General features: G+C 36.4%; 1 protein-coding gene across 6 annotated transcripts in view; it reads left to right on the top strand.

Annotated features, from left to right (window-relative positions):
* Positions 1-1,125: 1,125 nt before the first annotated feature.
* The window catches only part of ZNF800 (zinc finger protein 800), a 46,055-nt gene continuing 22,037 nt past the window's right edge, over positions 1,126-25,143 (top strand). For 2 of the 6 annotated variants that reach the window (XM_009454142.5, XM_054656247.2), the window contains exons 1-5: positions 1,126-1,952; positions 2,397-2,515; positions 7,855-7,950; positions 16,631-16,774; positions 18,924-20,616. In XM_009454142.5, coding sequence (XP_009452417.4) covers positions 2,455-2,515; positions 7,855-7,950; positions 16,631-16,774; positions 18,924-20,616 — 1,994 coding nt within the window. In that variant the 5' untranslated portion in view covers positions 1,126-1,952; positions 2,397-2,454. Of the gene's footprint in view, positions 1,953-2,396; positions 2,516-7,854; positions 7,951-16,630; positions 16,775-18,923; positions 21,366-22,132; positions 23,905-25,143 lie in introns of those variants that run through there. The other 4 variants (XM_001150842.7, XM_054656248.2, XM_009454143.5 and 1 more) reach the window with 4 other exon arrangements.

Raw genomic sequence — 25,143 nt, 5'->3', positions numbered from 1 at the left:
TGCAATCCCCGGAGACCTAATGCAAACGCTTCACCTCCTGGACCCAAGCCATCCCGCCCCCCGCCCCCGCCTCTCCTGTAGCTGGGACCACAGGCACGCGCCATCCTGCCCGGCTAATTTTTTTTTATTTGGTTGAGAGGGCGTTTTGCCATGTTGCCAGGCTGGTCTCTAACTCCTGGGCTTAAGCGATCCTCCCGCTTTGACCTCCCAAAGTGCTGGGATTACAAACACCAGCCACTGCGCCTGGCCCAACATTTTTAAAGTAACAAATGTATCAATTTACAAACTTTCCTTTGGATTTTGAAAACTGAACTTTTTCTCTTCTAAACAAAGTCTATCTACTGAACTTCAGTTTTTTCAGGACCCCGCACAATGGCAGCTTAAGTTGGACCAACTGGAAAGGTTTTCGGTGGATCTTGGGGAGGATCGGAGACAAGGCGAATGGGCTTTATTCTCTTAAAGTTTCCTGACGGGCGGTGGACACATATTTGCTTGATGTCACCAAGAGCAAGAATTACGTTCCAGGAGCTGGGAGGAAAACAACGGAGGCGGCTCTCTCGCCCCCAAGAAGCGGCCCTTGGTTGGCAGAATTTGACAGATGACTGGGATCTTCGAGGATTTTCCAAGCAGGATCGGGGCGCATAAGAGGAGGGAAAGTGCGTGAGCCCACGTGACCCAACTCCACTTTCAAGTTTGAGAAGCGGAGCTGCCAGGATAAATACCCATCTGCTACCAATAGATGCTTTCCCTCCCTTGGGCCTGATAAAAGAATCCCCAAGTTCCGGGAGGCATGCTTCGAAAATTGTTGGCAGGAAAAAAATAAGTTCAACTTTTGCCATTTAGCAATGCACTGACAGCCTTTTGGGGATCATCACTACTTATGGCTCATACATCTGCCCACCGCTTCCTAAGTCCTCTCCCAACCCTCCCCGAGTTTCAGTTCCACTGAACAGAGAACAGCGAGAGCAACAGTTTGGTGGCCGAGCAGCCCGTCTCCGTGGGCGCGCACGCCGCATCGCGGGCCTCACACCTCACTCTGGGCTTCGACTCTCGGTCGGCCCGAGACTCCGGCCGCGGCCCTGGTGTCCCCCGCCCCGGTTCCCTCCCCTCGGACAAGGCCCTCGCGCCGGCGGCCCCGGTCCCCTCCCCACCGGCCGCGGCGGGCACAGCGCGTCGCCTACCCACAGGCGGGGGCGCCGGCCGGGCGCATGCGCGCGGCGCTCCCGGGCGTGCCGGCCACACTCCCCCCACCCACTCGGTGAGCTTGTCACTTCCTGCCCTCGCCCCATCTCCGTCCGGGGTCAGTCAGTCGCTCCCTGTCGCTGCCGGAGAGTCTCTGCTTCCCCCTTCCTACGCGCTCCGCGGCGGTAGCTCGGGCTCTCCGGAGGAGGGGGCGATAGAGAAAAAGAGAGGCTGACTTAATAAAGTTTCCTGAAACAACAACTACCACCGAAAAGGCCCAAGGTGGGGGGAGACCCCCATTCTTCTCCGCCCCTCTCCTAAAGCCTGAGGGACCGTTGCAGGTGGAGCGGCGCTGGTGGGACCCGGGTTGCGGCGGCAGCCGTTGCCCCGGCGAGGGAAGCCTCAGGTCCTGCCCGCTCCGGTTCCGGCTCCTTCGGTGGTGGCGGCGGCAGCTGCTGCCGGGCGGTTCCTCCTGTCAACTGCCTCCGCCCGCGCGCCTCCCGCCTAGCCACACAGCGCGGAGGACGCCGTGAGCCGCCGCCGCAGTCGTCTCGGCCCGCGGAGGGACGTGGTGAGCTGTGGCGCTTCCGCGTCAGCGCCGGCGGGGACTCTTTGGGAGCGCGTCGGGCCCGAGTCCGGGTTCCCTCGCGTGGTCAGCGGAGGCTGCGCCAGGTGGGGCCCGCAGCCGCCTCCCACGCCAGGCTGTCCCCGCGGCCGCCCGGCCTGCCTTCCTTCCTTCCGCCTGCCCGCCGGCCCGCCCTAGGAGTTGAGTAAGTTGGGCGCACTTGGTTGTGGGGACGGGGTCTCCGCCAGGGAGACCCCAACGCACGTGCGTAGCGGGAGGGCGCGGCGTGGGCCAGCAGCCGGCGGGAGCGGCACCTCCGTAGTCCCGGAGCCCGGCGGTGCCCGCCGCGCTCTGCGCTCCGTTTCCGCGCGCCCGCCCGGGACGGTGAGGCCGCAGCCACCCGCGCTGCCGGCCAGGCCTTCGCCCTGCGCTGCGCACCCGAGGCTGCGTTTCCGGGTAGGGCGATAAACCTGTGTGGGGAGTTTGGGCTGCAGGAGGGTTTGTGCGTCTTTCTGTTTTCTTTTCGAGAGGGAGGTGCGGGTCCGTGGAGGGAAAGCGGAGAGCTGATGATGGGAACGTATCTGGAAAATGCAGCCAGTGCCCCCCAGGAAGTTCAGGGCGAGTGACGGGTTTGTGCTTCTTTCAACAGCCATGCCGCAATGAAGAGCTTCTTACAGTGAAAGCAAAGTAGGTCGAGTCCACTGAAAATGCCTTTAAGGGACAAATACTGTCAGACTGACCACCATCATCACGGATGCTGTGAACCAGGTAGACCCCTCTTCGTCCGCAGTTGCTTTGCCCTCCATCAGAGCCACTCTGCCTTCTCTTTCTTTCTAGCTTTTTTTCCTCCTGCCCCAGTAGTCATTCTTAAGCAGGCTATGATATTCCCCAGCATAAGCCAGTTATGAAGCTAAAAGCTTGTACAAACAAGAGGTCTCCCCTGCTTGATCCCTTAAAAAAAAGTACTGCAAGTGTCACCTTAAATCATTTCCACAAGATCAGTCGCTCAGTCTTTTTTCTTTCTTTTTCAAGGCATCCTGCAGTTAATATACTCCTATGGTCTGTAAATGTTTAAAATTGAAGAGAAAGGAAAACATAGAATACTAGATTTGTTGTCGTGAAATTGTTTCACTGAAACTTTAAAAATTAAAAGTTTCTTAGGCATTTTAATCAGCAAGTAGTTCTGAAAGTCTATAAATGAGTTTAGTTTGGGTTTTAAAAGTTTGTTGAACTCATTGGGAGAATCAGGTTTTGCTAAGCGCAACCTTTAAAAAAATATCTTGGGCAGAACATATTATATTGCGAAATAAAAGAGAAATCTCTTTTTTTATTTAGGTAGAATACATAATTATTTCCAGGGTATTTTATGGAATGAAACTTGCTTTAGTTGAATTTATCATATGAAAAAGTTTTTCGGAGTCTCATGAAGAATACTAGCAAACTTTAATTTGATAAACTTGATATACTGTTGACAGTTCTACTTAGAACTTTGATATGCTTTGTGACAATCATTAAAAGGTATAACTTAAAAGGGAATCATTGAATGCATACCATCACTAAATCAAATAAAGGCTAGGCTATTCTAGTTTAAAGGCAGATGTTTATCATTATTTTTGACCTAAAAGTTATTAGATTTTTAATACATTTGCTTGCTTTTTGTTGGAGTATTTTAACTGCACTTATGTACTTGGATTTTATCACAGTAGAGTTCATTTTAGGTAATTTTCTGATTAATGGAAAAAAATGTTATCAGTAGAAGGGAAGAACTTCCATTTTAAGAAAACTTTGCTACAGATGAGGATAAAATTCGTACTACAACCCTATCTCTACTGTACTTTGCTGAGATCAGTAATAACTTACCTGTACTAATAAAACAGGCAATCCTTGGATGGGATCCAGTTTCTATTGAACTGCTCTTGACCTGTTTAACTTTCAGGATCCTTTCACACTGCGTATTTTGTGTATTTGAACTGCAGATATATCACTTATATTTTACTGATGTTGAATGGAGTTTGCTAGTTTTGAACTATACAGATGTGAGTGCCATTTAAACTCATGTTCCACTGACCTTTTAGTCTAGTTTTTTTTTTTTTTCTGAGAACACTTTTAATAGTTGAAATTGAATTAGTTAATGAAACCATCTTATTTAGGAAGAAATTTATTTGATCATTCATTTATTTAACAAATTGTTATTGAACATCTATTGAGAGCACTGTTGAAGGCAATGGGGATATAAGTGGTGAACAAGACAGATAAAGTTCTTTCTTTATAAAATGTTTGAGTGGGAAGAGATAAACATAAAGAAGTAAACAAATAAGCTAATTTGTGATTATACCTTATTTAGTATGTTCTGGTAATGAAAGTTTTCTGGAGACTTTAATGTCTTTAAAGATGTTTTCTAGACTTGAACTTTTTAATGTGTATTGAAATGTTTTTGCTTGTTTTTTTTTTCTCCCCAACTAGCAGGAACTCAGACAAAATTGTATTAGTTTAAAATTTTCAACATCTTTTACTAGAAACTTTTTCCATGCAGGTTAATTTTCAGACTTATCACGTTAACAGTAGTTACTGTTTTCTTGCCTTGTTAGCTTGAATCAAACTGTCTGAGAGTTTTGTTGAATGGAAAGCTAGAAGTTTGTTAACTTATAGAGTAGTTCATTGTCATTATTTCAGGGGACGGTATATGCTGAGTGGGTAGGATATTTCCAGGACTGAAAGAAATATGTTGTAGTGTGATAGCTTTTAAAAGATCATGTCCACAGATGGAGGGAAGATGACATAATGTTTGATAAAAATCTGTCCACATTTGGATTATGAATACTGGGTGAGTCTCCAGAGGAGATCAGTATATTCCTGATGAGGCCATTCTGCCTTGAAGAGATAGGTCAATTTATAGTGAAGGGTGGCACTATAACTCTGGCTGAGTATGTATTTTCTTAGTTATGTTTTAAGATTTTATTAATAGAAATTTCCAGACCTTCAAAACTAGATAATATGAGGAACTTGATGTAACCATCACACAACTCCATCAGTTGTCACATGGACAATCTCTTTTCCTCTGTATTCTCTCCTCCCCTCCTCCCCCAATTCCCCTCTCTACCTTCCACTTACTCTCTCTCCCCCTAGTATTTGTAAGCAAGTCCCATACATCATAAATAGAATGATCTTTTAAGGGCCTTGTTTTAAGGGAGGAGAGACTCTTACAAAAGTCAATGTTATATTCTGGGAAGTGTGTTTTTGGAAGGGTGTAAGGAAAGATGTTCTGAGGATTTGGGTTTTTTGGTTGGAGAAAGATTTTTTTTTTTTCTAAATGGTCATGTAACCTGGGTGGGTCCGATCTTGGGAGGATGATAGGCTATGTAAGAAGCAATTTTATAAAGTATTAATATAATAAAGTTTTCTAGAGTTGAGAGTATGTTTTCAAGTGAAGGAAGAATTGTTTCTTTAGAGTGGGAGCTACACAGATGTGTATACCAAGTGGTTGTGTCCTGGCACAGCTAAGCTAATCCCGGGCTTATTTTGAATGTTATCTCAGGATGTGTATGTGTTCTGGTGGTAGCAGTGTTCTGAGGGTGGTGGGTAAGAATATTTAGCTTTAGCTTTAAAATGAGGTACTGTCATGTGGAAGTGGAAGTTGGTGTATTTTATACAGAAGGTTTTCTGGAACACATTTGTAAATGCAGGAGCTCTAAGGAGAAGAGTCTGTTTTTCCCAATATCCTTCCCTTATTTATTTCTGTTTTTTCATTCTCCAATTCTAGAATTCTTGTAACTGATAGAGGCAGACTTTGAAGCATTTAGTTTTTTACAGTAGTGTGGGTTTTCACCCTCTTTTATGTAGTTACCATTTTTTTTTGTAAGTAGTTACCTGTTGCTATAATGTGCAAATAGGAGAAATCAGTTTATTCAAGTAGACGATACTGGTCTGTTTACAAACTTCTGTTTTCGTAAGAGATTTAATTCTCTTTCTCTAAGATTTTGAAAAAAGATTTTTTAGTTTTTGGTGTCAGGAAAGCAATTGATGGGTACATGTTGATGATAGTGATGGTAGAATGTTTATTGAGCACTTACTATGTCCCAGACTGTTTTAAGCAGTTGATTTGCATTAGCTTATTTAACCCCATACAACCCTATAATTTAAGTACTTTGAAAATCTCCATTTTAGACCTGAGAAAAGAGAAATCAGAGTTTAATTTGCCCTAATTGTATCTAGTAAATGGCAGAAAAAGAATTTAAACACAGAGAGTCCAGGTCTGGATTCTTATGTTCTTAATCACTGCAGTTAGTGCCAATGTCAGATATTCTCAAAATGAGTGTGTGTATGTGTGTGTGTGTGTGTGTGTGTTCTTAATTAATCTAAAATACACCTAAATTAATTAATTAATTAATTTGTTTATTTATTTTGAGTCAGTTTTGCTGTGTTGCCCGGGCTGGAGTGCAGTGGCGTGATTGCAGCTCACTGCAACCTCTGCCTCCCGGGCTCAAAGGATCCTCCCAGCTCAGCCTCCCACATAACTGGGACTAGAGGCATGAGCCACCACGCCTGGCTAATTTTTGTATTTTTTGTAGAGATGGGGTCTTGCCATTTTGCCCAGGCTGGTCTTGAACTTCTAGGCTCAAGTAATCCTCCTGCCTCGGCCTCCCAAAGTGCTGGGATTACAGGCCTGAGCCACTGCACCAGGCCAAGTGTCTCTTAAAATTGGGGAAATTTTGCTTAATGAAATGAGTTGGTCCCAAAACATCATTCCTCTTGTTTGTGTACACTGAGCACTAGACTTGAAGCATAAAGGAGAATCTAAGCCTGTATCTATATACATAGCACAGTAGGCTAGTTTAGCCCCCCTATCAGAAAGCTAAGTACTGTCCAAGCCTAAACCCTGAAGCAAGAGTAGCACACATTGTTGAAATCACCCTTCATTTCTCCTCACACTAAGCGGGTGGTCCTGTGTTACGATGGTCATAGTTGAGTAGAACATTATGGCATATTTAAAAAAGAGATAATTAAAATGGTCAGTTTTTCTCCACCACAACCATCTCTATTTGATAACTGATGAAGAAACCCAGTTTTCCTTTTCTGTTGTCTTTATTCATATTACTGTAATTTATTATGTATCTATACTACTAATCTGAGAATCTTGGGAATTAGGGATAATATAAACCTCTTTATGTAAAAATGAAATTTTTAATTTTTAAAATGGAAAGATTATTTTTACTTAATGTAAAAATGTGTCCTTTCTAAAAGCCAGACTCTGAAGCAGCATTGAAGTGTGAGGCAGAAAGCAAACATCCCTGAAAATCCACCCTAACAGCATTTATACATATATACAAATATATATTAAATTTATATATTTCTGCATCTACCGATGTATTAATGTAAATGGGATCATATTCTATAACCTATGTTTGTTGCTTAACAATTATTGCCATCCTTTGTTGTGAATACACATAGAACTAGTTCATGCTTTCTAACAGCCATGAAAAAGTCTGTCCTGTGGACATTTCATAGTTTATTTAATCTGGTCACTATTAAGAGACTTTTAAGTTGTTTGAAATTTCTTTCAATTATATACAGTGCTGCAGAGCACTACAGTGAGCATTCTTCTGCATCCATCATTGTGCACTTGTTCAGTTATTTCTTTAGGCAGTGATTTTTGACATTTTGCTCATAAATATCCAGAGTTATACCAGATTATCCAGAGGATTTTGGAATGATTTATGAAGCGTGGCTAGGCCACCATTGCCTTAGAATTTTGATTAAATATAGTGGTTCCTCTTCAAGGGGAATAAAAAGGCAAACATGAAGAATGTGTACTAAATAATACCAAAATAGTAAGGTCTTTGTATTGAAACCTAATATCTAGCCTTAAGTAGCCTTAAGTTAGCCTTTGAGAATAGTTTTAGTTTTTTTCTCCATTGTTTCATTTTGCCTTACAAAGATGATGGTTAATTATATATATATCTACATATTATATATGCGTGTGTGTGTGCGGGCACAAGTGTGATTATCCTTAATGTAATTGTAGAAAGCCATTGTTTTACTTTAATAGTAAATGATTTAAATAACCCTTTTTTTGTGGGGATTGGGGTGGGTGTTTGTCTTCCATGTAGTTTATATCCTGGAACCTGGAGATCCTCCTTTGTTACAGCAACCACTACAGACATCCAAATCTGGTATTCAACAAATAATTGAGTGCTTTCGATCAGGTATGAATGTTTTAGGATATATTTTTCAATCTTCACATAGTAGTTAAAAACTACCTAGAAGTCCTTAGAAATAATTTTTAAAAAACATTAAAATGTATATGTTGGCTTTCTTTATAGAATATTTAAAATTTTCATATTTTAAAAAAGTGGATGTATAAATATTGACTTGGTCTAGAGATTATTCTTCAGTACTATATATGGTATATTAATTTTAAAATAAATTCGTTTAGTATGATTTAAATAAATATATTATGTGGTGTATTTTCTGGTAAAGCACTTCTTAAAGATCCATTGATATCTTTTGGCATGTTTTGTGTAAACTCTCAAAAGGCAGTAAATTATTCTGGGTCTTCATGAGCTTTGGTACAGTAGATTACTCAGAATGTCTGAGATGTCATTTGTTCTAGGTTAATTACCTTATTTATGTTTGTGTGATCACCTTCTTCTCCCTAACCCTTGAGTTTGTGGAGTTTTGGTATCTTTAATAGAGCACAAGATAGAAGAAAGACAATATTCCAGCCCTGATATCTTCAGGTAGATTTGCTTAGATTTTATTTTCATTAGCTGATAATAAGAATTAGCTTTATAATAAATATAATTGTGTAATTGCAATCCAGTGTTTTAAAATAGGTATTACTTATAACATGTGAAATGACTGGGAACTGTTAGCGCCCCTATGTTATCAGTAAGATGTTAGGTTGCTGTGATTCCTATAATCTACTTGTCCACCCCTTGTGTATTTGGCTTCTCTGACATTACAGAGTATTCACTCAGATGTGAACAAGCAAATAAATATGACTGATGGACACTTAGAGGATTAGAATACCTTGTCATTATTTAAATCTTAACTACCTTAATGAAAAATTTCTGAGGTTCAAAGGAAAAAATAATTCATATGTAACTACTTGTTTTGTATTCATGAGATTTTTTGAGTTGCTGGTTTCTAAATTGTTATAAACGGGGAAATCATATATTTGCTTTACTTTAGGATTCTAAGAAATAGAATCTGAATTAAAACATTTATTTTTTCTCTGACTCTCCAAAAGATCCATTTCTTAGACTTTTCATCTGTAGTACTCATGGCATTGCTTTTATCTGTATTTAATTTAGGAAGCATTGCTTGTATACCAAGTGCCTATCCTTATATTGGATGGTGGTATAAACTATTTTAGGGATTTTTTGTTGTTTGATTTTTACTTTTGATAATTGCCCTCGACTAACAGATAATTTATAGGTCAAATTTTCTTGTGATAAGTTCAATTAAAATAGAATTTTACTTATTAGGGACAGTATTTATATTTCTGGCATAACAGAAAAAATAGTGTCTGTTTGTTTTAGCTCTTTTAGAATAGAGATTAAAGGGTTTTTTTTGGTTCTTTCTCATACCATGGAAATGACAGCAATAGCTTTTCATATTTAGTAATATTACTTGTTACAGGTTTCTTTTTTAAAATTCTTAATTTGGAATTAATGAAGTTATACTATGTCAGTTTACTATAGTGTTTTTTTATTAAGAAGTTAGAATTAGGCCGGGCGCGGTGGCTCACATCTGTAATCCCAGCACTTTGGGAGGCCGAGGCGGGCAGATCACGAGGTCAGGAGATCGATACCATCCTGGCTAACACGGTGAAACTCCGTCTCTACTAAAAATACAAAAAATTAGCTGGGGGGCTGCGGCTGGCGCCTGTAGTCTCAGCTACTCGAGAGGCTGAGGCAGGAGAATGGCGTGAACCCGGGAGGGGGAGCTTGCAGTGAGCCAAGATAGCGCCACTGCAGTCCAGCCTGGACGAAAGAGTGAGACTCTCAAAAAAAAAGAAGTTAGAATTAGTTAAGTCATAAGTGCTTTGACTTGTTAAAAAACCGCCTTTTCAACAAGAACCTGTACCCAAAATCTGTGTGGGTACAGAATTAAAAAAGATTCCAAAAATCTTTTTTAATTTTAGAAGGCAAATATTTAAAGATTAAATTAATTATTTTCTTATTATGTTGTGATCATATCTGTTCTCTGTGTTCGTCGTATTTTTACTCTCTGAGCTAAAGAAGTGAGGCAGTGAAACGGGTAATTTGAAATGGTAAAATTCCAAAGCCATTTTATGTTGATGTTTTGAACTGCGATCTTTTTAAAATGATATCAGCAAATTTGCCTTTTGAGTTATTTTTTATTTAGGCAAATTCTGAAAATACTATTATTTTAATTTTCTGAGTACCCAACAGTTTAAGTTAGAGGTGATTTAGAAATATGCTGAGTGGTACAAAGAAACTAATTTTGGATTAAAAAAAGAATTATTTTACTTCATTACTGTATCCTGTAACTAAGAAATTTTAGTTTCTTCAAGATAGTAATCTCTTGCATTTCTGGTTAATCTAATGTCTACTGTGGTAGCCCTTCTTTAGCACTAAGGCATTTAAGTTGAGACTGACTAAAACCTTGGGAGAATGGTATGGAAGTCTAGACTGTATAACTTGGGGACAAAGATCCCTTCTAGCTCTGAGGCTCTGTTCTTCCTATTCCACTCTACTCCCAAGCACACCCTCAATGACTCATCTATTTCTAGGCTCTTTCCATTACAATTAGGTCACACACATTGCATTTAAAGAACTATCCTGGTGGTGCTATATATCTTTGACAGATATTTGAAGATAGAACCCTGAAGTCCGTGCTTTTGCTCTTGTTAACCTATAGGGTATAAATCAGGTTGAATGGTAGTAATATGTTAGGTTATCTACCTTTATCTTCAAGCTCAGATAGTTATCTTCAACTGCTGTATCATCTCCTTTTGTGTCTCACCTTCTGCCTACACTGGGCTGTCTATGACCAGGTATTAATTCCTATGCAAGCTGGAAGTTCATAAAAGGTTCTGTCTTATGAAGGAGTTGACTCATTTTTAACGTCCACCACTTGATGTGTGCTATACTGACTGCTTGACCAGTTTTAACCCATCCTGTTTGCCTGACATTTCAGCTTTTCCTTTGAACTGTTTTCTTGGATTTAAATTACAAATTCTTATTGACTTCTGGTATATCTTTATTAGTCTGCTTAACTTGCAAATTAAGTTAAATGGGTTTTTCTTTTTATAATAAGTAATATGTGTCTGTGGTTTTAAATAGTAAAGTACAGAAGGGTATAGAGGAAAAAATAAGTTTCTATACTCTTCTGTCCTTCAGTTCCCCTTTGCTCAGGCAACGCTGCTACATGGTTTATGTGTCTTCTTCCAGAGACCTTTTATACATATACAAACATATATCCCTCATTTTCTTCTTAACACAAATGGTAGCTGACTCTATGTACTCTTGTGTACCTTTGCTTTATTAACTGTAGATTCAACTATTTATTGTTGACATCAGTCCATAGATAGATGCCTCATTTTTTAAGAGGCCTGTGTGTTTTGCAGCTGCAGGTTTTCCACTTGGAAATTCCTGATGATTGGCTGACTTGAGACCTGCTGTTTGCTCTGAACCCCTGGTTTCTTGTACTGCCTTCACTGTGCCTTACCCTTTGTGTAGTTTGGCTTTGGCTGTGTCATTCTGATAGGATCATGTTTCTAATATGGTGTCTTCAAATTTCCCTCCTCTATATAACACTTTCAGTTTATCTTCCTTCCTCTTTGACCTCTCTCCCCAAACCAAAACAAAATTTTAAATAGCAGATAAAAAGTGTACTACCTTTACATATTTATTAAATATCTTTTATGTGTTTATTAAATTGGTTGAGTTCAATATTCTTTCAGAATTTCTTAGTTGTGTGCTAGAGGCAAAGGAACTATGGAATGCCCCTATGGTTAGAAAGAGAAAAATGAGGGGAAAAGAGAAGGATAATCATTTTGTCTGGTATTCAAGACTGGTCTTTAATATGAAGCTGACATCTTCTTTTTAAATTCTTGAAATATATAATATTGTAAGAAGAGAAATATATAATTTGTAGAAAAAAGATTCTATATGTAGAATATGCTAGAGCAGTACATGCAGGGAACTCTTTTTTTGACTCTTAGGGAGGAATAAATTGTAACTTTAATTGTATGGTAATGAAAAATGAGAATTAGCTTCATGTGATGTTTGCTGTCATTATCTTTCTAAATTTGGGTTTGGTCATTTAACTTAGGCTTTTTTTTTTTCTCCTTAAAACAACTTTAATTGCAATTAGTTTAAGCTCTGACTGAATGGTGATGCTTCAGTCCTGATTCTGAAGGCAAAGCGTAGGGTGGACGTGATTTTTCTGAGGTACATAGGAGAGTGCCATACCTATGATGGCTTTTTCTTTTTTTGTTGTTACATAGCAGTTATAGGAAATTTAAAATGGGACTTTTTTTTATAAGAAGTAGATTTGTTTTCCTTACATTCATATTCAAAGCATGTCATCTGGTGTTACGTTCCCAAGACAACAGCCATTTATATTGGTCTGAGTTTCTCAGTGGGGGAAAGACCGTATCTTTCATATTTCCAATGAGTAACAGTGTACCTGGTATTTAATATGTGCTCAATAAGTGTTTGTTAGATTAAACTAAAAGATTCCCCAAGTAGGCACTGTCCTAAGATAATTGTATTCTACTTAAGTTTATTGTGGTATGTGGCAGTGCTCTATAATTAACATATATATATATATTTAACCAACCCTTATAGGTGATAGTTTTAGGATAGAACTTTCAATTTCATAAGTTTTCTTTGTATCTTTGAATCCTTACGTTAAGGATGATCAGTAAGAAATTTCCTTCAGGAGTTGTGATGAGGAACGTACGTTTATTTACTTGCAGTGTTTTGATGATATTGTAGTTAAGTGGTCATCCTAAAGAAGATTGAGTTTATATTTGAGCCAATAGTAAGCAAGCAGTATACCATTTAAGAAGCATTCTTGTCATCACTTAAAATGGGCATTGACCAAAATGTCAGTGCATTAAGTAAGAAAATGAAACCTTGTCTTTGTCTAGCATAGAAGAGTTAGAATTAATATTGTCATATTGTAATGTGACTGCCATCCAACCTAATGTAAAATTGAATACTGATTCCTTTTGAAAAAATATTTTAAACATTTTCACCAGTACATGCAATGCACTTGCCATTAAAGAATAACACAAGATAAACCCTTGATGAAGTTTAAGTAATTTTTATTGAGCACCTATTCTGGAATATACAGTCATTAATCTTTAGCTATCAAAAGCCTTTCCTTTGGAGGGCTGGATGTTTGAAAGGTACTGATCTATGTAAGCAGTAAGTGGTGATTTCTAAGATAATTTAAAACCCTAAGGCAAGAAAGAGAGCAATATAGGAAAAGAAGAAGGAAGTCAGCATGGCTCTCTGTTTCTCAGCATCAAGAGCTGTGGAGGAACTTTATGTTGCTGTCTAGATGACCATGTCTGTTGTCTCAGGTGACAGGAAGTTTTAGCTATTGACAGAGGCACTTAGAGTTGGCTGTGTCCAATTGTAAGTGAGCAGAGCAATCAGAAAATGGTAGCTGACTTTGAAGAAAGCCATTCCGTCTCCATGGGAAAAAATAAAAAAATCTTAAGTGGTGTCTGAAACTAAGGGGAAAAGCTTTTATTATCTCTGTGGACTGAGACACACCTTATTTTTCTCATTTGTTAACTATGTAAGTGGAATTAAAAAAGTTTTAAAGTCTCATTTTTGACTCCTCAGTTAACTTCACATAGATTTTAAAAATCTAATTTTTAGAGAAGGTTTTTTTAATACATAGAGCTCTGTAGTATTTCATTTAGCAAATATCAGTCATGCATTATCCTGAGAGCTGGGGTAGCGGTGAGCATCAAGAATATCTTCTCTGTTCTAATCTTCCAGTTTAATGGCGATATGGAAAAGAAATTAATTACAAAACAGTGGATAAGCTAGTATAGATGTCTAGGGTGCTATGAGAGTGTAGGTGAAGGATTTTTAACAAACAAACAAGAAAAAACAGAGAAGAGGTTGATTATTGAAGGCTTCTTGGAGGAAGTGACATCTATACTGGGATCTGAAGGATTATTAGAAGTGAGTCAGATCAGGAAAGTGGGAGAATGTTATAGTCAGAGAGGAAAAAACATAGGTGAAGGCCTGAAAAGTGAGGGAAAGAATACAGTTGGTGTATCTGTGGACCTGAAAGAAATCTGGACTGCTTGGGTCAACGATACACACACTTGCTCTCCCTCTCCCTCTCCCTCTCTCTCTGTGTGTGTGTGGGGGTGTGGGGGGGTGGCGGGGGTAAGGGGAAGCATTTGTGATTGATAATTAAGATTGATTAGTTAAGGTTAGAGGCAAATACTTTTTTTTGGATGTTTATTGAGAATAAATATGCAGTCCCTACTGAATATAACTTAACTGTATAATTAGGACTAATTAAGAAATTGATAGTGTCTTTATTTTTCTGTGATTGAGAAGCTGGTAGGCAAAGTGATATGTCTGATTTAGGGATGCAGTCTTATATTTTACACTTGACTATTTTTTATGTATAACCTCATGTTTACAGACTGATTATTTTATGCTTTAAATCTGCAGCCATGTACATGTATCCTATTTAAATCTTAAGTTGAATTCTTAAGTTAAACCGAGTTCACATTATTTTGGTGTTCCTCTTCAATCTTTTTTGACTATCCTTAAAGGCAGAATTGAATCTGTATTATGGGTCTAGCAGGTTTTGTAGTTTAGAATCAGTGTGCAAAAGTTTCCTGTTTTCTTCCCACTGCTACTATGCTCACCTACACTTCCTGAGAAATATATATAGGTCAATTAGGCTTAGCCAAAGCATTTTTTAAAATCAGTCTACCTCTCATAGTTTGTCACTCACTTATGAAGTTAACTGTGAACTAAATATATTAGCAGTCCGTTGCCAAGATATTTTGTAATGTGAAATGGACTTCAGAAATATATATATGAGAATTTACTTTTATGTAAAGAATAACAGGCTATTCTCTGAATCTTTTTAAATTTATGTTTTCTGATTTTGTGGTAATAAGGACTAGTGGAGTAAACGTAGATTTGGATTTGGGAAATGGTAGAAATTATTTTATTCTATACATTTTTTCCAGTAGAAACTCAAGTATATAATTTCCCTGGGATTTAGGTTCATATTTTCTTTAATAATTCTTCAACTTAGGTTTGGTTAGGTTTCTTCTATTTTACAACATGAGTAAACCGAAGTATAAAGATTATAAAGCTTTTTAAGGTCACACAAGTAGATAATATCAGATTTGGAATCTCTGAAGACTTAGTAAAGTTGTGATAACTTGGTAACTTTTTTGCAGTAGAGTTTTGAATGCTTGGATCAACAATAATTATCTCCCTCTCTCTCTGTGTGTGTGTGTGTGTGTGTGTATGTTGTGGGGGTGGGGGAAATGATTTTATCATCGTTTTCAAAATGATAAAATACACTTCAAAGATTAAATGTAAACAGATTGCAAAATATTGAATCTGAGTTATTTAACTTTTATAGACCCTACTATATTAATTATACTTCTAAGATAGTTTATATTCTTTAGTAGTCCCAGAGCTTAATAGATGGTTAAATGCTTCTTAAATGACACAACACTTTGCACCTAGACAGTCTTAAGGATATTTTTCAGGGTACTTGGGTCTTTTCCTGTTCAAGTCAATATATTGTCATTTTAAAAAAGTTTTAATTTGAGGAAAGTAAAGGTACATTAATTAGTAAATTACTGCAGATCAGTTTTGCCACCTTACCTGTGGCAAAGAGCTGTAGGAAAGTAGTGACTAAAGACCTTCCGTTTGTATTTTATTTCTGGTGGCTGTTTTTATTTTTAAAGATCAGGTGCTTTTTACCATTTATTTTTTCTCTGCCTAAAGATATTCTTTCATAGTACTTAGGTTCCCTAGATTAGTAGTGTTTCTTCAACACATTGTTTTTGAGCATTATAAGAACTGAATATGTTACACTTGTAAATAAGATAGGCTTATTCTTGGCTGCTTTGGAGTGTATAATCTAGTAGAGAAGATAGGCATTAAACTAGTAATTATATCAATACTTAATTGTAACTGGGGTGTTTTAAGGGAGAAAGGCTTTGAATAAATTTATAGTGCTGTCAAGAGGCGTAAGCATAGTTCAAAATTATGTCTCAGTATGGACAAAGATTCTCTACTTTGTAGAGAATCACGCTAAATAGCCATAATCCCATGTTGGCCCAGAACCTGAAGTAATTTGAGCTGAATTTAAAGAGAAAAGTCACAGGCAATCCTGTAATACAGTTTTGACCTTCTTTAAGGAATAAGGGGAAAATGTATTGAAAAACTCCTTGCTTACTTCCTAATACAGAAAAGAGCTTGAAAGAACCAGCCAAAAAGTTTGCCAGGGAATAATGGGGGAACATTTAATTTTTCTGCCCTACTCCAAATCTATTAAATCTGAACCTCTAGGGGAGGGCTGTGTACATCTTTATTCCCAGCTCATTGTAATGATTAACCTCATGTCGGAACCACTGCCTTGGGATATATCAAGAATTGATTGGCTGCTGAAGTGGGAACACAGCATCAATTTTAGTTCTCCTGATTTCCAAATGATAGTAGGGTTTTGCTTAGAATTTAGTCTATAACTTAGTTCTAAATATACTGTGGTGGAAATTGGCAATGCCTATATTTTGTTTTCAAAGAGTAACTTTTGGTCTGTCAACAGTGGTTGTCCAGTTTAAAAGTGCATGTTAAAGTTACCTTTTGTGTTAAGTTTTTCTTTTCTTTTTTCTCTCAGGAACTAAACAACTTAAGCATATTTTATTAAAAGATGTGGACACTATTTTTGAATGTAAGTTATGCCGCAGTCTCTTCAGAGGATTACCAAATTTAATTACCCATAAAAAATTCTACTGCCCACCAAGTCTCCAGATGGATGACAGTAAGTTTTATTCATATATTCAGTTATGCATTTTACAGCTAAGTATTCTTATACTGCAAGTATACATTTGCATTAAAATTGTATCTAGTTAATGATAATTTGATAATGATGTCTAGTTACAGATAATTTTTAGATGGAGATGGAGAATAAAATTAAATACTTGACTCAATGTTACATTCAGTTTCTTAGGTACTTTCATATCAATGCTTTCCACTTGGGTTTTCCTAAAGATGACATATAAGAGGTTAGATTTAAGAGGATGTTTATTTATATTAAAATACTGGATATTTTTTTAGAATGTTTATATGGGCCATAAATGGATTTTCTAGTTTATATTACTTTTTACTTCTTTATTCTTTAACAACTTGCAACCAGATGTGATTGATCACTTATTTAGATTCCCCTTAAGTAAATGAGAAGGTTGGGAATAAAAAGCAAAGAATGAGGTAAATTTGTTGATTTCTTGGGAATGGTGGAGAGCATTAAAAAGTCTTTATTAATCTTTCTAGTATTTTCTAGGTCTTGATTTGAAGATCAGTTTTGTTTTCAGAAAAATTTAGATAAGTCATTTTCTCAGAAATTACATTATGTTACAGGCTAACTTGAGATCCAGTATAACTTTATGTGATAAAGGCAGATAGCAGACTAATATAAAGTCTTTCTGGAACAGAATGTTTGTTTTGAATGCAGTGTATTGTCTCTGTGTGATTAGGCTGGCAGTGTATCTAATGGTATTTTCTTTCTTTAAAGAATTAATGTAAATATAAAAAAATTCAATATTGGGCTACCTTATTCTTTCTTGTTTATGGATTTAACTCTTTGTTGACTTACAAAATATAGAACTTACTTTGTCAGTCTGAAAGCATAGATGCATTGTGGATTCTGTGCATTTTTCAACTTAACCTTTTTGGGATTGGTATGAAATGCAATCTCCAAATAAGTATGGCTTTAATTATAATGAAGCTGGCTTAAAGTTATATTATACAGCATTGATTAAATACAAATTTTATATTTACCTGGAAATATTTCCTACTACTATTTTGATCTTACTATTCTCTCATTGAGATATAAATTAAAAAGCAGTCTAGAGATTCATTTCAAATCTAAACTTTTAATTAAAATACTAGTAGAAAATTAGTTTGTCTTTTGGTAGTTATTTATTTTTTAGTTGTAGAGTTAACTTATAGAGTAAAATGGTAAGTGGATTTGCTAGATTATTGTGTACTTGTCTTCGCAATACTCATTCTAGAAATACTTTTGTGAAAGTATTTTTCTTATAGACACTACTTTATTCATCTTAAAAGACAGATGAATAGACTAGAAGAGCTATAATGAATCACTTCCTGATTGGTATAGATACCAGATTTGGTACTAAATTTGTAGCTAGATTTTAGAGTAGTAATATGGAAACCTAACCAGTGTTAGACAACTCTGTTACAATAGGATAGTTGATTGCCTGTAAAGGGTGTAATTATTGTACAAGGAAATAAAACTACCTATGGTTTTTAAATAAATCTGTATAGTTTTTAATTATTTGTTTTAGTAAAATTGTGTCATGTTAAGAAGACATGTAATAGGACTGAGTTTAGCAAACACTTCTACACATCATCCCATTTATGTTTACATATTTGCTTACAAATCTTTCATTTTCATAAGATGCTCAAATAGACTAGATTAGATTAGACTATTATGGATTAAGTTAATGGGAATGCTGTTATGTTTTCTAAAAAATACCATTTTTGTTTATGTAGTAACATTTTTCATGCTGTTTTATCAATCGAGTTACGAGAATTTGAGTTGCCTTTGCTAGTCTAAAACATTCAGACTAAAAATATGAAACATCATTTTTATTATTTAGGACACCTAAGTGCTTATATATTTTATATTAAGGGCATTTGAAGCAAAAGTAGCCCTTCAGATTATATATGTTCCTTAACATTTTTGTGTATCGTGATGAGAATTTAAAGGAAATTTTAGTTTAATAGTAGTCTTTATCTTTGTAGAATACTGAAAAGTAGATAATGCTCTTATAAAAATAAACTGGTAATATGATAGATTCTGAGATAGAGGTTCATAATATATCTTAAAATATTAGAGGGCTACAGCAGGCTAATTACTTCAGATTAAAATGTTGTTTTTTCCTTAACAGACCTTCCTGATGTAAATGATAAACAAAGCCAAGCCATAAATGATCTCCTAGAAGCCATATACCCAAGTGTGGACAAACGAGAATATATTATTAAGCTAGAACCCATAGAAACTAATCAAAATGCAGTATTTCAATATATTTCGAGGACTGATAATCCTATTGAAGTCACAGAGTCAAGCAGTACTCCTGAACAAACCGAAGTTCAAATACAGGAAACTAGCACTGAACAGTCAAAAACAGTACCGGTTACAGATACAGAGGTGGAAACTGTAGAGCCCCCTCCTGTTGAGATTGTTACAGATGAAGTTGCACCTACATCTGATGAACAACCTCAGGAGTCGCAGGCTGACTTGGAAACTTCTGACAATTCTGATTTTGGTCACCAGTTGATATGTTGTCTTTGTAGAAAAGAATTCAATTCTAGACGAGGTGTTCGCCGTCACATTCGAAAAGTACACAAGAAAAAGATGGAAGAACTAAAAAAGTACATTGAAACACGAAAGAATCCAAACCAATCCTCTAAAGGACGCAGTAAGAATGTTCTAGTTCCATTAAGTAGGAGTTGTCCAGTATGTTGTAAATCATTTGCTACAAAAGCGAATGTAAGGAGGCATTTTGATGAAGTTCATAGAGGACTAAGGAGGGATTCAATTACTCCTGATATAGCAACAAAGCCTGGGCAACCTTTGTTCTTGGATTCTATTTCTCCTAAAAAATCTTTTAAGACTCGAAAACAAAAGTCGTCTTCAAAGGCTGAATACAATTTAACTGCATGCAAATGCCTCCTTTGCAAGAGGAAATATAGTTCACAAATAATGCTTAAAAGACATATGCAAATTGTCCACAAGATAACTCTTTCTGGAACAAACTCTAAAAGAGAAAAAGGCCCTAATAATACTGCCAACAGTTCAGAAATAAAAGTTAAAGTTGAACCAGCAGATTCTGTAGAATCTTCACCCCCTTCCATTACCCATTCTCCACAGAATGAATTAAAGGGAACAAATCATTCAAATGAAAAAAAGAACACACCGGCAGCACAGAAAAATAAAGTTAAACAAGACTCTGAAAGCCCTAAATCAACTAGTCCGTCGGCTGCAGGTGGCCAGCAAAAAACCAGAAAACCAAAACTTTCAGCTGGCTTTGACTTTAAGCAACTTTACTGTAAACTTTGTAAACGTCAGTTTACTTCCAAACAGAACTTGACTAAACACATCGAGTTGCACACAGATGGAAATAACATTTATGTTAAATTCTACAAGTGTCCTCTTTGCACTTATGAAACTCGTCGGAAACGTGATGTGATACGACATATAACTGTGGTTCATAAAAAGTCATCTCGTTATCTTGGGAAAATAACAGCCAGTTTAGAGATCAGAGCTATAAAAAAGCCTATTGATTTTGTTCTAAATAAAGTGGCAAAAAGAGGCCCTTCGAGGGATGAAGCAAAACATAGTGATTCAAAACATGATGGCACTTCTAACTCTCCTAGTAAAAAGTATGAAGTAGCTGACGTCGGTATTGAAGTAAAAGTCACAAAAAACTTTTCTCTTCACAGATGCAATAAATGTGGAAAGGCATTTGCCAAAAAGACTTACCTTGAACATCATAAGAAAACTCATAAGGCAAATGCTTCCAATTCACCTGAAGGAAACAAAACCAAAGGCCGAAGTACAAGATCTAAGGCTCTTGTCTGGTGAGGAACAGTTACAGAGTTTTGCTTTTTTCCCCCCATCGAACTAAAAAAAAAATCATTTGACCATAATTTATAGCTGGTTCCATTTTAACACGTTTGCTTCCATATATCTCATGGCAATGGGAACTGCAAGAGTAATGTGCATATTGCATTTACCTCTTCAGTGACCTTTATTCCAGTGGCTTGGGAACAAAAGTTAACTTCAGAACTTATCTTCCACAGGACAATGCAATGTAGTTATAGGTAGATGGCACAGGGTCAGTGCTTTCCTTTTAATGTTGTAAAATATATACATTTATATTGGCTTATGTTTACAATAGAAGTCTTCTGTTTAACTAACTTTGCACAGGTTTAATTTGATTCAGTGACTTAGTCTACTAATTAATGAATTGTAGGAAAGTTAAATATATTAGAATGAACTTGTGAAGGCGATAACTATAGGAAAAAATCTTTTGAGGCACTGTAATTATTGTAAAAATTAATCTGTGACGGCTAAATAAAGTGCTGCACTCAGAAAAAAAAATCCCCGAATTGAATTAAAAATGATTAGCATTTATCATTTACTTTTAACATAGTGCTTCCAGGCAAAGGGGGAAAGTTGGTGGTAAATAGAAGTTTGGATTTTTTTTCCTTCTCCTTGGGAGTGTGTGTTAGTTACTGTTTTTTAGTTTTGATCTATGGAAACAATGCTTATTTAGGTCCCAAATGCTTCCCTCTCTTTTTAATAAACTTTTTGGTGATCATTTTAACATAGTTAATATTATTAACTAGGGATTTGTTTTTTGTGGTTGTGTGTCATAAGAAAAGTAAAATTCATATTTGGAAGAAAGAAAAATACTACTTTTTTTTTTTTTTTGAGACGGAGTTTCGCTCTTGTTGCCCAGGCTGGAGTGCAGTGGTGCAATCTCGGCTCGCTACACCTTCCGCCTCGTGGGTTCAAGCAATTCTCCTGCCTCAGCCTCCCAAGTAGCTGGGATTATAGGCATAAGCCACCACACCCGGCTAATTTTGTATTTTTAGTAGAGATGGGGTTTCATCATGTTGGTCAGGCTGGTCTCAAACTCCTGGACCTCAGGTGATCCGCCCACCTCGGCCTCCCAAAGTGCTGGGGTTACAGGCATGAGCCACCGTGCCTGGCCAAAAAATACTACTTGTTAAAGAAGGTTTTGGAACAAATGTAGATTTTTAAAAAATGCAATATAAAATGAGTAGGCTCCCTATACTTTTCGCAAGTCTATATATATTTTAAAAGTTCACCTTCTATACCTGTGTCCCTTGTATTAAGGCATTTAATGTATTTAATGAGTATTAGTTTCAGATTCAGGTTCTAAAGCAAAATATTAGTTTGAGTGCTGTGAGGGTTAAATGTTGTGGTTTGATTATCACACATTTTTTTATTTGTGTGGAAAACTTGAGATGAAACCATCTTTTAGAAGTAATTTACTGTTGCATAGTTTTAAAAACAAGGTTTTATTAGTAAACTCAAAAGTGTTCATTTATTCCCATTTCTCCTCAGATAACTTCAAGTGATGTACGAAAAGGTTTGGAGTTCATTTTTGTGGAAAGACTTTAAATTGGTGTTAGAACCACTAAACATCTTCAAATGGTACTATGAGGAAAAAAAGAAAAACATTTTTCTAAATATTCAACTATAACTGCTGTTTTCTGACTAAAATAACCATCTAACCACTTGTTTCTAAGGCACTGCCTATTCCAGCACTTTCAAGTAGCTGTGATATTACATGTTGTCATCACAGTCCATCAGCTATCCACCCTTGACCTTGTGCATTTGGTCTACAGTTTCTACAAAAATGTTACAAATTTTGTTTTCTAAACAATTTGTTGATTAAGTGATCAACAACCTGAAGAAAATATCAATTTTTAATTGACAAAGACTTTATATCTTAGTGATTTTAGTTTTGTTTCTCTTTATTTGGCAACATTTTCATCTGAATTGTATAGATATATGATTTTCTAGTGAGTGTATGTTAGGAACAAAAGACAAAATAGTATCAACACATTATAAATATTTAGCTTACTAAATATTTGTAATTATTTTTACATCCATTTATTTCTAGCTTGTTCTCCAGCACTTCAGTGTTTGAAAGTTTCATCCTAAAATATATACTACAGGAAAGTTGCAGTTCTTTTTCATGCATGGATCATTACATTTTTCACTTGTAAATGTAGGTTTTTATGAAAATTAAACATTCCCCTATTTTTCTTTAAATTTTATACAAAGCACTTTAATGATAGATGCAACCTTATTTTTCAGTTCCTATTTTTTTAAAGACCACACATTTACTAATGTTAATATGAAGGTAATAAATAGCTTACTGATATTTTATGGATGCAGACAATCCATGCACAACCACTTCTTATGATACTAGTTTATTTCCTTAAATATTGCTACAAAAGGAAGATGCGGGTGTAAGCCCTGATTTTTTTTCTCCCAAGAAAAATCTTAAAGGACCACTTTAGATAATATTTGATTCCTACTGTAAAATTTAGAAAATGATGAATTCTTGTCCATTTTTGTAATCAAGATTTTAGGAAAAACAGAAGTACATCTATCTTTATGAAATTTTGGGCAGGTTTTTGTGTATCAATATTTTGTACTTTTTAGGGAATATTTTATTTTTTAGTTATTTGTGTCAAATTATAATTATAAAAGGTACAGCAGAAAATATACCATGTTTTTATATAGGTTCACACCTGTACTTAGGAGGGACCCTGTCCATCTATATACTTTTTGTATAAAATTTTAAAATGTTAAAGATCCACAAGGTCTTAATAAAATGATTCTATAGCTAGAAAAACATTTACCTTCCCAGTGCTTTGCACTAAAATATACTGTGAAAGGAAACTAGAAAGACTGTAACTATTGCTGGAAATGTTCTATATTGAATGTACATGCTCTTGTTGGAAAAATGTACTATATGTGATGGAAATAAACCAGAATCGAAGTTATTTCAGCTAAATGTGCTTCAGCAAAGGTGCATTGGTTGAAACTTAAATGTTTTATTATCAAATTTAAACTTATTCAGTGACTATGAGCAGCTACACTTGAATTATATTCTGATAGTTTTATTTCTAAGAAATAGAGTAATAATTTCTCTTTAATTTAAAAACAGATTTACTTTCCCACATATTGAAAATTTGTACTTATAGATCTAACTTTAATAACTAATAGTATAATATATTTAGGGAACTAAATGTGTAGGTGGTATTTCATTTATAAGCCATCTTCATTAGTTGCACATTATTAAACCTATATGTTTGACTTTTGCAAGGTGTTATCTTTTATGCATTCCTACACACAAGACATATTCCAAAGATATTTTCCAGATAAATGCTGATAACCCCTGAAAAGATATGAGGATTCCTAAAAAGCTAGGGGTTGCTCTTTGCAGCATCCTCTCATTTGTATGCCAGCCTTTCCCTCTCTGCTTGCTTGTTAAATACTATAGAGAAGAAAGAAAAATTGATGTTGGGGGAGGGGAGCCCATTGCTGGAATTCTCTTACTCCACCCACCTGTTTCTACAGGACCATTCACAGTGTGTCTCCTCCATAGTAATTCTGGGGCCACAGAATAGGAATCTAGAGGAAATAAATGAGAGTTCCAGGGCTGTCAAAAGATTTCATCTGGGTCATGTAGGAAAAATAGCACTGTCTCAGTACTTGCCTAAATTAGACAGATTGGAAACATTTTATCATAATAGCTGAATTAATGGATAATGGCATATATAAGAGAACCTGAACTAGGACCAGTTTAGAAAGGTAGAACAAACAAGTGACCAGAAAGTATTGTTCTTCTTATTCCTTTCTGGTCTTCATCCTTCCTGATTTGACTTGAGCTCTGTTATTTCAGGGGCTCAGGCTTAAGGCTCTTGAGAAGAGGCCTAAGAAGTTTGTGCCAGAAGCTTTTCTGCATGTAGGCTACATAAACACATATTTAGGTGATTTTGTATTGTTATAGTGAGGATTAAAGCACACAAAGAGCCATCAGAAACTGCTTATTTTATATAAAACCTATCTGGCTATAAATTATATCTACCTTTGCTGCTATTTGATCAATTAAGAGTTTTCCTATGGAATTCCACTTAGCTTCCTTCCTAAAGATGCCTTCCATTCCTAAGTGTGGTGGGAGAGGAGAAACAACAGGTGTAGGTTGCTCTTCAACTTTGTAAGTTTGAATAGTGCAAATGAGAGCTGAAGTATAGCTGACATTGGGCAGGTGTTCATTAGACATGCCTTGAATACACAACAACCATTTTTTTTTTTTTTGGTTTATGTCTCCATTCCCTCCCCCTCCCCTTTACTCTTTAAGAAGAAAACCTTCGAAGAGTGTACACATTACCCATTCTTAGGTTTTAGTTTTTTGTCTAGTTTTGTATATATGAATTAAGTTTTTGGTTGACACAGGTTGCTTTAGTTGTTGAAATGTACCTTCAGATTTTTTAGGAATATATTTATTATATTACTTTATGGTCAATAAATAGTCTGTTCTACTCAGTTTGCATTAA

Source organism: Pan troglodytes, chromosome 6 (genome assembly GCF_028858775.2).
Source record: "Pan troglodytes isolate AG18354 chromosome 6, NHGRI_mPanTro3-v2.0_pri, whole genome shotgun sequence".
NCBI lineage: Eukaryota > Metazoa > Chordata > Mammalia > Primates > Hominidae > Pan > Pan troglodytes.
The sequence above is the reverse complement of the archived record's forward strand: the minus strand, read 5'-3'. Positions and strand labels throughout refer to the sequence as shown.